At 38.9% G+C, this 12,058-nt stretch overlaps 2 protein-coding genes across 2 annotated transcripts in view; both read right to left on the reverse strand.

The window, feature by feature from the left end:
* The window catches only part of LOC144534027 (actin-related protein 2), a 9,423-nt gene extending 6,449 nt beyond the window's left edge, over nucleotides 1-2,974 (reverse strand). The window contains exons 1-4 of the mRNA XM_078275648.1: nucleotides 2,794-2,974; nucleotides 1,663-1,773; nucleotides 659-817; nucleotides 154-283 (exon numbers count right to left, since the gene is read on the reverse strand). Coding sequence (XP_078131774.1) covers nucleotides 154-283; nucleotides 659-817; nucleotides 1,663-1,773; nucleotides 2,794-2,841 — 448 coding nt within the window. The 5' untranslated portion in view covers nucleotides 2,842-2,974. The remainder of the gene's footprint in view (nucleotides 1-153; nucleotides 284-658; nucleotides 818-1,662; nucleotides 1,774-2,793) is intronic.
* A 2,048-nt stretch (nucleotides 2,975-5,022) lies between these two features.
* Nucleotides 5,023-8,314, reverse strand: six7 (SIX homeobox 7). The gene is made up of 3 exons (XM_078275649.1): nucleotides 7,672-8,314; nucleotides 6,647-6,810; nucleotides 5,023-6,399 (listed from the first exon to the last, which is right to left on the reverse strand). The coding sequence occupies exons 1-3, from the start codon at nucleotides 8,077-8,079 to the stop codon at nucleotides 6,189-6,191; spliced, it is 783 nt and encodes a 260-aa protein (XP_078131775.1). The 5' UTR covers nucleotides 8,080-8,314; the 3' UTR covers nucleotides 5,023-6,188.
* Between the last annotated feature and the right edge of the window lie 3,744 nt (nucleotides 8,315-12,058).

Here is a 12,058-nt window from a genome sequence, read left to right on the forward strand (position 1 = left end):
CCCCTTATTGCGACCATGGTTGTAGCTCTATTTCCTCATGGGCGGGCCAAATTCTCTGAGCAGCTGTGGGCGGCGGGCAAAGCAGAGAAAGGGGAGGTAATCCAGGATTGAATCCATTACATATTCATTTCCCACTGAGTTGTGATGTCTTACCTTGAGCATACAGAGTGAGCACAGCCTGAATTGCCACATAAATGCCGTGGAACTGGTACTTCTCAAACATGACCTCCGTGATCTTCTCCCGGTTCTTGGTGGGGTTCATCGGCGGCTCAGTCAGCAGGATCTTGAAGAAGTAAAAAATGAAATACAAACTGTGAATGTTTTTAAAAGGCTTGTTATGTGCAGTGTTTTTCCAGGCATGGTACGAAACGTTTATTATTCTTTTTTTAATTCTTGTAGGTTACAGACAGAGAGAATAATGCTGGAATTCAGAACATACAGATGTAGAATTAATTACATAAGGTCCGTTTTAGTATTTTGTGAATTTTCTTTTGTTACTTCATGTGGTGTTACAATAGTTATATATGTTGTTGAGCTTTATTTTGAAAGGTTGACATTGTGGGCTTCTTGCAAATCCCCATAACAGATGCACACAACATTTAGCAACACAAATATTTAGCAAAGAAACTCCTGCAACATCTGTCCAGCTGTGTTCTACCTTGCACTCTGATGGGTTGAGGTCCAGGCGGTCGGGACCAAAGGTGTAGTCCCACAGGTGGAGCATGTCTTCCCAGGAGCGCACCATACCGTTCTCCATCGGGTAGGAGACCTCCAGCATGGAGCGGCATTCACTGGCCTCATCACCCACCATCAGGTCCTGGTGGGAGAGAAACAATTCAGCAAAGGGATAAGAGTTAGCTATCTGTAAAATGTCCATCAGTTTATAAATACAGGATTAGGAAATGTTCCTTTCTTATGGAAAGGGGGACATTTAAAGCATACCCTTTCTCTTTTCTGTCTTTTTTAATTTTTGAGTGATGCTACAAGTGTGTACTCTACAGTTAGTCTGAATCTGTTCTGTTTTTGCCTTGCTTTGTTCAAAAAGGATGAGGACTGGGTATTTCTTTTCTAAAATTCCAATCCCGGTGCAAATATGATACCTTAATTTTGGCATAGATACCAAAACAATGCTTTTTACCATACCATAGTTTGAGGAATATATACAGTAATGGTTATTATTGTCTTAACATAAGCAGCCTTACAAGAACTATATGAAAATATAATATTTAAATCAGGTGAAATATGATCAAAGAATAACCAGACTGTGCAATCCTGTGAGGATTACAAGAGTAAAGATCTGCACAACCTCAGGTTACATAAGGATATGTAATTAACTGTGTCTTAGGCAGCTGACAGGTGTACAGTTCTAAGACTCTTTGATACGTATGAGCTGAGAGGTAAGAAGAGCTGGAGGAGAGAAGGTAGGTCAGGTGTTTAGTTAGCTTAACAAGTCTTACAGTCTTACAGACTTACCAGACAGCCATTCCCCTTTGCTTTAAATATAATCCAATTGTTATTAGAGGCTGGATGAGTTGGTGTTAATAAGTGACAGATACCGGTAGTTTTATCGCTTTATATCCCTTTTATCATACTGCTGTTGTTTATCTCAAGTCAAAACCAGTTACATGCTATAACAAACCAGTTTATTTAAAGTAATCTCACCTTTATCTCAATATTGCCCACTTTGGTGGTTGATCGTATGAGTGGTCGACCCACCATGGCAGGGAAGATGTGATCGGGGAAGTTGGATCCAGCAAAACCACACTTGACAAACTGGGGAGGGATGTGAGAGGGAAACATATTAGTAGATTTTTTCTGTGTGTGAATAAAGTTCTCATTTTCATGTATTGACTAAAACTAAAAGTATATCCCTGAATCAATGTGGCACTTTTGTACTACTGCACTAAAGCCTTTTGTAATGGCTAATTTCCAATTTATAAATCAGTTTCATTCAGTTTAATCCGGCACTAGACTTAAACTGCAGGAAACTGTCCCAGAGTATATTATCATTATGCATTTACCAGATTATTTATCAGGCAATGCAAATGCAATTTCATTAACTTTTGTAAAAGCATGTGTAATAATAATTATTTGGCAAGCACAGGGAAATACATGTTGTTACATTGCTTTTAAATAACCTGCAATTCACTGCTGCTCCCCCCCCCCCCCCCCCGCCTGTCATGACAACACCTCATACTGTAGTGTCTCAACTTGTCTTTGTGGCCATAGACACATTCTTTAGCCTGGAGAGATGCAATACATTCCAAGCAGAGGCAAACAACTAGGATAAAATAGGATTCTGACTGCAGGTATGGTTCATAACTCATGTTTGTCCTAACATATATTAACATTTGCATGCCACCACACAGTGTTGAGCCACTTCTGACGTTTGAGTATCTCAAATCTCTCTTCCTTATTTTCGTCCAATAGTTGCTCATTTCAAAGCATCACAACCATTTATGGCTGTGTGTGTGTGCACATTAGAGGCAGAGTGACAAGTCCAGACAGATATAGATTAGCCTGCAGTATGCACACAGATTCACACCCTTCAGATGTTAAACACTACAAATGATCCAGAAGTCAACTTTTAACTTTTTAGAGTAACCACTTTAAATTAAAACATATGTTTCACACAGCTGGTGCAGGTTGCATACAAAAACAGTGTGACAGGTTGAAGATAACACAATAATAATACAAGCTTAAAATTTACTGGAAAAAAGAAAGACAATAACCAGTGCAGTTAATAGGCTGTCGAGCTAGTGTATGGCACAAGATGGACACTATTTGACTTACCCCTGTCCCATTGTCACAGACCACCACTTTTCTCCCCGCGCTGTCCATGCTTAAGCAATGAAGATTCTCCCCTCTATCAGAACAGGGGTCTGACTAACAAATGACAAATTTGAGAATATTACGCATGGATTTAGCAGTGACTACAACTGACAGGTAAGCAGAAGTCTTCTTGCTACACCTCCCAGTGTGGGCGGGATTGCTAAATGTATGATCGCCCATTTTCTGTGGTTAGAGAAGAGGGGGAGGACCTGCTACACACTTCTTTGAGGGAAACAGGTAGTGTTTTTTTGAATGAGGCATTTACAAATATTTTTTTAATGTTGACATTTCCTTAGACTGCTCATTATTTTTAATTGTCCATGCACTTTTTAGTTTTTTGTATTTTGAATTACTTCAATTTTTTATTACTCTATGACGGTATGTATTAATAATAAAGACACCCAATTGTATTTCTGCCCCCTTATTTTCTACCATTGGCCTTCAAAAAAAGCAAGAAGCTATATGTCACTTCCGGCCGCCATCTTTTTTTTGTTTAGTAAACAGATGCAACCGGTTGCAACTAGTAAACACTGTTAAAAAATCTTCTCCACTGTGCAGCAGAAACAACATTGTTACGTTCAAACTGGGTTGACGAATATTTTTGAAAACCCTGGAAATGTCCTCAAAACATGGGTAAGTGTTTTTATTTGGATTGAATGTTATTCATAAGAAAAACATGCTATTGACTTGACACTAGTTTGCAGCATTAGTTTAGAGGGCTAACTTGTAGCTATGCTAATCATCAGTGCAAAAGTTTTAAATGTGAAAACTGTGATTACACAAGAAATAAACTAACGTTAGTGCTAAAGTCTTAGTCAGTGAAAAGCTCTGATAAAACCACTGTAACGTTACTCTATCTAACGTTACACTACAACAAAGTTAGCTGTTAAATTCGCCGCTGAACTTATTCAATCACTAGCAGCAAAGGAGCCAGATACTTTTCTAAGGAGACTTCAACAGAGCTAAAAGTATGGTGAATATTGGACTCAGATTCATGAGGTGGCCGAAAACTGAATGTTGCTCTTTGTCTGCTGGATTTGTCCATAGTTTTCTAACATGTGGGCCTTAACAACTATGGCATATGTGGATTGAAACTAAAAAAGAATAGACCTTTTTTACTGCAGACAGTTTGACTTGCCAACACAGGTGTACCCAGCCATCATTAATGTTATTACCTACACCTGTGCTTTTCCTGTGTTAACATTTTGTGAAGAGGGCCATGACAACATGGGAATATGTGGTATTTTCTGACATAGTGAGATAGAAATAGGCTAGAGTAAAGTTTCTGTGTCATTATTCACTAGTTTTGTATGTACTCAGTTTCAGTTCAGGTGTGCCATTACTGTTTGTAATTAGAGTATTTGCAATTGTAGCTCTGCTTTTGTCTCAGCTTGTGTTATTTAATGTAAATGTAAGTTCAGACCCAGGATTTATTTTGATCTGAATTGACACAGATTGTGTTCTTTGTTGTTGTTCCTTTACCTTCAATGGACTTGGTGACAACATTATCAACCAAAAAAACAACATAACATCCCTTGCAACTTTAAACTGTAGGTGAGTGACATGTTAGGATTAACACTAAATCTCAAAACATAAATAAAAAAACACTTTTCCAGTGAAACATAATGCAATTGCAATAATGTGATTTTTTTTTTTTCAACAATAACAAACTCCAAAAATACTTCAAATGTTGACTTGCAGTTGGTGATATGATGTGTTGAATCCTAAAAAATGGATTGTTGGATAAATTTGTGCTGCACGATTGTGTTTTCTTTTTTTCTCTTTTTTTTTTTTTTTAAAGATTTTTTTCTGGGCTTTTTATGGCCTTTAATCAACAGGACAGCTTAAAGAAAGGAAAGGGGAGAGAGAGGGGGGACCACTGCCAAAGACTCAGCCTACATGGGGCGCACACTCTACTGGGTGAGCTAGGGGTCGCCCCACGATGCGGTGCTTTCTACCCTATGCTATGTGGCTCTTATGTTCATCGAGTCAATTCGGGGATTCTCTCTTAGTTAAAGTGAAGGCAACATTGTACAGTATGGACTGTATGTGGCCCATAATACGAGTTCTATCACGTTTCATTGCTCTACTGCATTAATACAGTTTTGAACTTATAAATACAGTTAGCCAGTATTACTTTGGATAAAAATAGGTTCATTTATTTACATTAAACATTTACAAATTACATATTTTCATTGAAATGCAGTAATGTGTTGTGAGAAATGACGGTTGTAAGAAAGACAGCAAACAGTAGGCCTATGAGTGTGTCGTTCTGACATGAGGACACATAATCATATCCAACTAGGTCTCACTTTTCTCAAATGTAATAGGCACATTGAGTTAAGACCGATTAGTGCTTTACATTCTCGCTGTCTCATCTTTTCTGTTTCAGCTCCTGCAGGAATTTATCAGAGCAGCTCAGGAGCATTTCCAAAACCCTACATATTTTAAACAGTAACCAAAAGAGAAGTGAACAGGTAAAACACAGCTGGTAACAAAATTCATTGTATTTTAAGCAGCACATTTGCATCATTAGTTACATAAAGTCTGTCTTATGTTATTATTTGTTTTTGCATTGTAAAAGAGTGATGCCCTTATTTCCTTTTTAAGGCAGTGAAATGATTTGAACTGGTCAGTCACTATGTTTACATGCACATTATAACCTGATCACTCTGAATAACAGTGTTAAGGTAATTATAATGCAATTTTTAAAGGTTTACATTGTTTGCCTTTTACTAGTGCCATTAAAAGGTGTGTTTTGGACATCTATTCAAACTGTTTAAGTTTTTGATCAAATATATTGAGTGATGGAGCACAAATCTAGGTTATGCTTATGCCTATACCATAATGTAATGTTTAATTGCTTGCATGGCACTTTACAAAGTTGTCATATTGCTGTAATATGAAGATAATCAAGTTATTAATATGCATGTAGATGTAGTTACATAGAAAATGGCCTAATCAAGGCATTGTTCGTTGTGTCCTCACAATTTCCATACAAATGACTTATGTAGCTTAGATAATGACTATTAAAAAATGATCTATCAAAAATATTTTCTGAAACCAGTATCAAAACTTGAAATATTAATATTCACATTATCTAAAGACCATGGTCAGCAGTAAACTAATTCATATAACAGTCGAGGTCATGTGCTTTTTTGAAGTGCATGTTTTTGTTTTTTTTTGCATATCATTGCCTTACAATGTCCACTCACAGCCACATCAAGTGGCTTCACCCTCCTCCCACTGAGAACACCTCGAGTGTGTCCACAGCCACAGACAGTTCAAGTGTCCTTATCTGAGTCTGATGATAGACGCTGCTCTCGCCTTTGCAGAGAGTGAGAGCTGTGATCATCTCAAGACTCAAACTCGCTGTCGCTGCTGACGGAGATCTCTGGGGTTGAGGCTCCTGTTCCTCTGCGCTCGTTCTCTGTGCTACAGTCGCTGGCCTCCGGGCTTCCTAGGTGGCGAGGGGAGGGAGGCAACAAGTGGGGGTGATGACAGCGGTCCTGAAGGGAGCCATCAGGTGAGCTCCCAGAGGGCAGGAGGGAAGGATCCTGCTGCATTCTGGGTGGAGGGAGACATTGTATGTATGTGAATGTAGTGGATGTAGCAAAGCTGCAAAATTATCAGTTTTTTTTTTTTTAACAAACCATAACCTATTTCACCGAAGGCCAATTAGGTCTGGTTCTCAATTCACAAATTGAATCAATAACCGTAAACAGCAAATTTAGATATGCCATGTGCCTGATTTTTTTAAAATCTTTTCTCCTTTTTATTAATAATCAGCATAATCTTGTAATTCTTGACATACCTGTTCTTTGCAGATGCAGCACGGTCTCTTTGACGGCGGTTCTTGAACCAGTTGCCGACCTGTGTGGGTGTGAGCCCCGTGGCCTGTGCCAAGTGGCGTTTCCTGGACGGGTTGGGGTAGGGGTCTTGGAGGTACCATTCTCTCAACAAACTGCGAGTTCTTTCCTGGAGAACACACAGAAATATATGGAATATTTAGGCTATGCATATGTTGTATTCCCCCTTTTAAGTAGACAATACAAAGTACAATACTTTATTAGCATGGAATAGCACTTTGAAAAGACACCATATGGTGTTTTGATATCCTATTTAACCACAATAATCACATCACTCTCATATGATGCTCAGTATAATCGCATTAGACTGGATTTATGAATACAGTAGATGATTCTACATTAGAAGTATACATAAGAACTTAAAGCCACTAAATTGGATCATGTTAAGGGGCTTAATAGGCAGTTAGAGAGACTATCCCTCCTGAGGAATATGAGCTACTTTAATGAACAATACCTAACCCTGCCACATGAGGGAGATCACACACATAAACACACATACCCAAGAGGCAAGGTACATGCTTTTTTTGCCTTCTCACATGCACTATTTCATTATCTTAATCTTTGAATCCTTTAAGTGTTTAACAGTGTATCAAAGCATGGATGTCCGGGTTAGAAAATATTGATCTCTGATCTTGCAACAGGCCACCATGTATCAAGTAGTTTAGTCTTCACGGCAGAAGGATAACCACAGCTCTGACCATTATCATCTTAAGAGCTTAAACACCAGGCTGCTTAATACAGCGGGTTAAAAAGCACATTTGCAAGAAAGCAAGTTTCCAAAGCTAAGATGCAGTTTCACATAATCTAAATGCATGTTATGGCGCCCGGATCAACGCCTGATCAATTACATTTTCGCCCCAAAACGATGGAACACGTGTGTTGTATCAGGGTCCCACTACATCAAACTTTCACAAGCAGCCATGTGGGTTAAATTATAGCACCACAGCACGTGTCGCTACATTGTGTTTACCTTAAAGCAATGCGTCTTCTGTTCGCCGTCCCAGATGGTGCGGGGCAGGGGGAACTTCTTGCGGATTCGGTATTTCTCCACTGGGCCCAGCGGCCGCCCTCGGAGCCTCTCCGCCTCTCGGTAGTGCGCGTCCAGCCACAGGTCTTGAAGCTTGGCGTGCGACTCGCGCGTAAACCTGTGGCTCTGGAGGATCTGATAAAGACCCTCAAAGTTCCCACCGTGGAAGGCGACCAGCGCTCTCGCTCGCATCACCGACTCATGTCGGTTCAGCGCTTCCCCGGCGGAGCCAGGGACGGCGGCTGGCAGGGACCAGAGGAACCTGCCGAGGCGCTCGATGTCCCCAGTCTCCTCCAAGTTCTCGCACACCCGAGCGACCTGGTCCGGTGTGAACATCGGCAGTGGGAACATCTCGGCTAGTTGCTTCTCAGTAGCTCACCGGAGAAGCTATGAAATGTTCACAAGGCGCATGAAATTATGTATCCAACCGTGCGTAACGCTCCGTGCGCTCACTGCCTTTTTTAAATGATGTCAGGTTTGTTGACACTCGCAGCATCTATCCGCAGCATCTATCCGCTGCCTCTGTTGTATAACTGAGCCTTTCCTGGTATTTGGAGAAATGTTTCAGAGAAGCCGGTGCGCACGACGGCGGCTCCAGGTTAGTGCCAAATAAAGAAAGAGGACAACGAGTCAACTTGTATTTATAGCTAGATACAATTAGCATCTCTGTAGTTGTTTTGAGAAGGATTAAACATCCCGGCCATTAGCCTCTTAGTGGGGGGTAGTGTGTACAGAAGTGACTGGCATATCAGCTTGTTTGGCTTAGCCTGAGGATACATTGACTGCCAGGATTACTGCAGTTAGCAAACAAGCGAGGATATGGTTATTTGATAGGACGGATCTGGTGGAGCCTTGCCTCAGGAGGAGATGGTGAGGGAAGTAAATGTGGAGTGAAGTTGCGCGCTACAGAAAATAACTTTTTTTTTTACCAAACCCAAGAAAATGTAAGCAAATTCCCAAGAAATTAGGTCATTTCTGCTTTTATAGATTCGTGAAAACTTTAAAGCCGTAATATGGAACAGTTACCCTGCCACACACTTAAATGCAAAATTAAATTGCGGTGCCCATGGTCATGAAAATCGGAATCACAGTGTCTCGACATTTGGACGAGAGGACGTCGGGTCACAAAGCTGTAGCTATCCCCGAGCAACTAATTGTAACATTAACTATGTAATTAAAACAGACATGGTTGCACCTAAAGATTATCCTCAGCGACCTCTTGCCAGGCCAAGACATAATAAAAAACGCCCCTAGACATCGATGTACGGCGGAGCAATCCAGGACAGGGAATTAATGATCTGCTGCCCGGTTCAATCCTTCTGATCTCACTACCTTAATAATGTTAGGATCATTTCCTTGTTAATCAGGTTAAGGATCCTGTAAGCATCTGTCAACTATAATGCAAACATGTTGCACTTCATTTGCACATCATAGCTTAAAGGAAATATATGTATATGACTTTTGCCAAGCATCAGTGGACCAAAGCCTGAATAAAGCATGTTGAGTTATAGATATTGAATTAACAATTTCACTTAAAGTCAACAATAAATGTCTGAGGACAGACATAGATTAAACCCTGGAGTGAATATGAGGCTTTGCATAAAGGTTGCAGTCAGGTGAAGGATCATCAGGTTTAAAATGAGGCGAAGTGGCTTAAAGTCCTCCTAAAAATCTGTCTAGAATAACATTTTGAGCCTGCCAGACACTGAGTGCTGATCTGTGAACATCAGGAGTCCCAATTTGTGTATGCTTAATTAGGACATTTTTTATTAAAATGTGAAGTCCATAATTGAATTAGAAGTCATCTTAAGACCTTTACTCACACATTGGGTGTGTTTGTCAGGATGCATTTTTTTCTGATTTTTAAATATTTACTGATAGGAAGATGCATTAAGTTGGTTCTTAAATGGATCTAAAGCATGTGCAATTAAATATTTCAAATAGTTTTCAGTATTTAAGCAATAGAAAAAACCCTTAACAGTTTCAAACAAGAAAATCATATATAGTCTCAGTTTTACATTGTTTTGTCATACTAACTAACTATATACAGTATTAATCAAATATTGTACCACTTTGTAAAATTATTTTCCTCATTGTTTAGTTTAGTTTTGTTTTAAAATCTACCACAAGTTACAACAATGTAAAACAAAAGTATCCAACCAGCAGTACAAAACCCAAATTTAATTTACAATAATATAAGACAGAGAAAAGAAAAAAAGCATCTCATCTGAGCAGCTGAAATGTATTTATTATTTATATGTTTGTTTGTTTATTCATTCATTCATTTTCAGGACACATTAATCAATATTTTCAGTTCCCACCTCAATGTAAATATGCCAGAGTTGGCTAATGAGCTAATTTTCATCTGGACAGGTTATGAGCAAATATGTAGGCTACTAGATAAATTGCTTTAAGCACTTAATTAGAAATTGACAAAAAATAATTTTCAGTCAACTAGTCGACTAATCCTTCTAACACCAGTCATGGAGGACGCTTTCCAAATCTGTTCCTGAGATGCTGTTCAGTGGAGTTTAGAGTATAAAAAGCGTATAGAATTACTTTATAAGCAGTAGGCAATCATTTGATATGTGTTAGATCCTAAATCTAGATTAAAATACAAGGTGGGATTGTTGGGCTAATGGAAAGAGGGGGTAGGTGTGATGTGTGTGTGTGTGTGTGTGTGTGTGTGTGTGTGTGTGTGTGTGTGTGTGTGTGTGTGTGTGTGTGTGTGTGTGTGTGTGTGTGTGTGTGTGTGTGTGTCAGCCACACTCTTTTAGCACAGAAGGGGAGAAATGAGCTCAGTGAAGATCATAGTTAATCTAACCCCTCCAAGTTTCAGACAGTTCGCACCACTGACCACCACACACACACCTTCATTAAATCCCCCCCGACCCAATCTGTTTAACACTTTGAGAGCAGACTGAACCAAAATCTGCTTAAACCCTCCCAAGCCATTAGAACAGGATGAATAATAAGATAGCAATGGGATGAACAGATTATGTATGTGTTTGTAGAATGGTGGGGGGGGTCCTATATATGTCATATCTTTTACTGTATGTCTTTCTAAAATAGACTTATCATGCAATTGTTATTGATAATTAACCCCCTGCTTTAGTAAATAAATGTGTAACATCTGGCCATTTCAATTACGTGTTTTCCCGTTACTGTCTGTCACACCATAATTTTTGTCAGCATAGCACCACCTCTAACTGCTGCTGTAATCATCTCTAACAATTCCGGTAGACTTTTATTTTGAAATTGATACCAAAAACCGGTGCTCTGCTTAACTTTCAAATAACATAGAATTACAATCCGGAACATTTTTCAGACAATGACATGACATTGACAAATATGAATGATGAACAATTTACTAATGGACAGTCAGAATGGGTTCAGATCAGGTATAATAGATCAACATCTTTGGCACTAATTGAGTTAGTAGAAAGATTAACAACTTGTATTGTAAACAAAAAACATGCGGTGGGTATTTTCATTGATCCTAAAAAAACATTTGATACAGTTGAACAAAAAATGGAAAGGTATATGGCATCAGATGTGTGGCCTATGATTGGATAAAAAGCTACTTTGAAAACAGGAGTCAGTTTATACAAATGGGTCATCACTGGTCAGTGCGCTTCAGCATTTCCTTTGGCGTCGCACAGGGGTCAGTATTGGGCCCAAAATGGTTTATCCTTTACCTAATGATATTTGTAAAGTAACACATTTATTAAAATGTATTGTTCTTGCAGATGACACAAATATTTTTTGTTGCGGGGATGACTTGCTCATCTTGTAATGGTCACAAAAGAAATGAACAAATTAAAACATTGGTTTGATTCGAATAAGTTATCTTTAAACTTGAACAAAACTAAATTTATGTTATTTGGAAATCACACAATAAACAGATATTAAAATAGTAATTGATAATGAAAAAATTGAAATAGGAAAACTAGTTTCTGTGTCTCGTACTTGACCACAAGCTGTGCTGGAAGCCCCCACTAAGATGGCCAGGAGCATTGGAATATTAAGTAAAACTAGTTACATCTTGAACCAGAAATCACTACATACTCTGTACTGCACGCTTATTTAGCCATATCTGCTATATCAAGCATATCAATATTTTGCACAGTGCAAAAAAGAGCAATCAGGATAATAAATCACGCTGAGTATCATGAGCACACCAATCATCTCTTTTTGAATTCACAATCATTGACATTTTTGGACATTGTCAAATTTAAAACCGTAATCAGAGCCTGGAGGAGGAGACCTGAATATAAGAATTGAAATGTAATGTAAGTGTATATTGTATATTGTTGTATTGTTTGAAGTG

The sequence above is a fragment of the Sander vitreus genome, chromosome 19 (genome assembly GCF_031162955.1).
Source record: "Sander vitreus isolate 19-12246 chromosome 19, sanVit1, whole genome shotgun sequence".
Lineage (NCBI taxonomy): Eukaryota > Metazoa > Chordata > Actinopteri > Perciformes > Percidae > Sander > Sander vitreus.

Excerpts from the sequence above, each read along its gene's own strand:
- six7 (XM_078275649.1), bottom strand. The coding sequence starts at position 8,079 with ATGTTCCCACTGCCGATGTTCACACCGGACCAGGTCGCTCGGGTGTGC. Across the intron at positions 6,811-7,671 it reads AGAAGACGCATTGCTTTAAG|GAAAGAACTCGCAGTTTGTT; the intron begins GTAAACACAATG and ends TGTGTTCTCCAG. Across the intron at positions 6,400-6,646 it reads GCTGCATCTGCAAAGAACAG|AATGCAGCAGGATCCTTCCC; the intron begins GTATGTCAAGAA and ends CCCTCCACCCAG.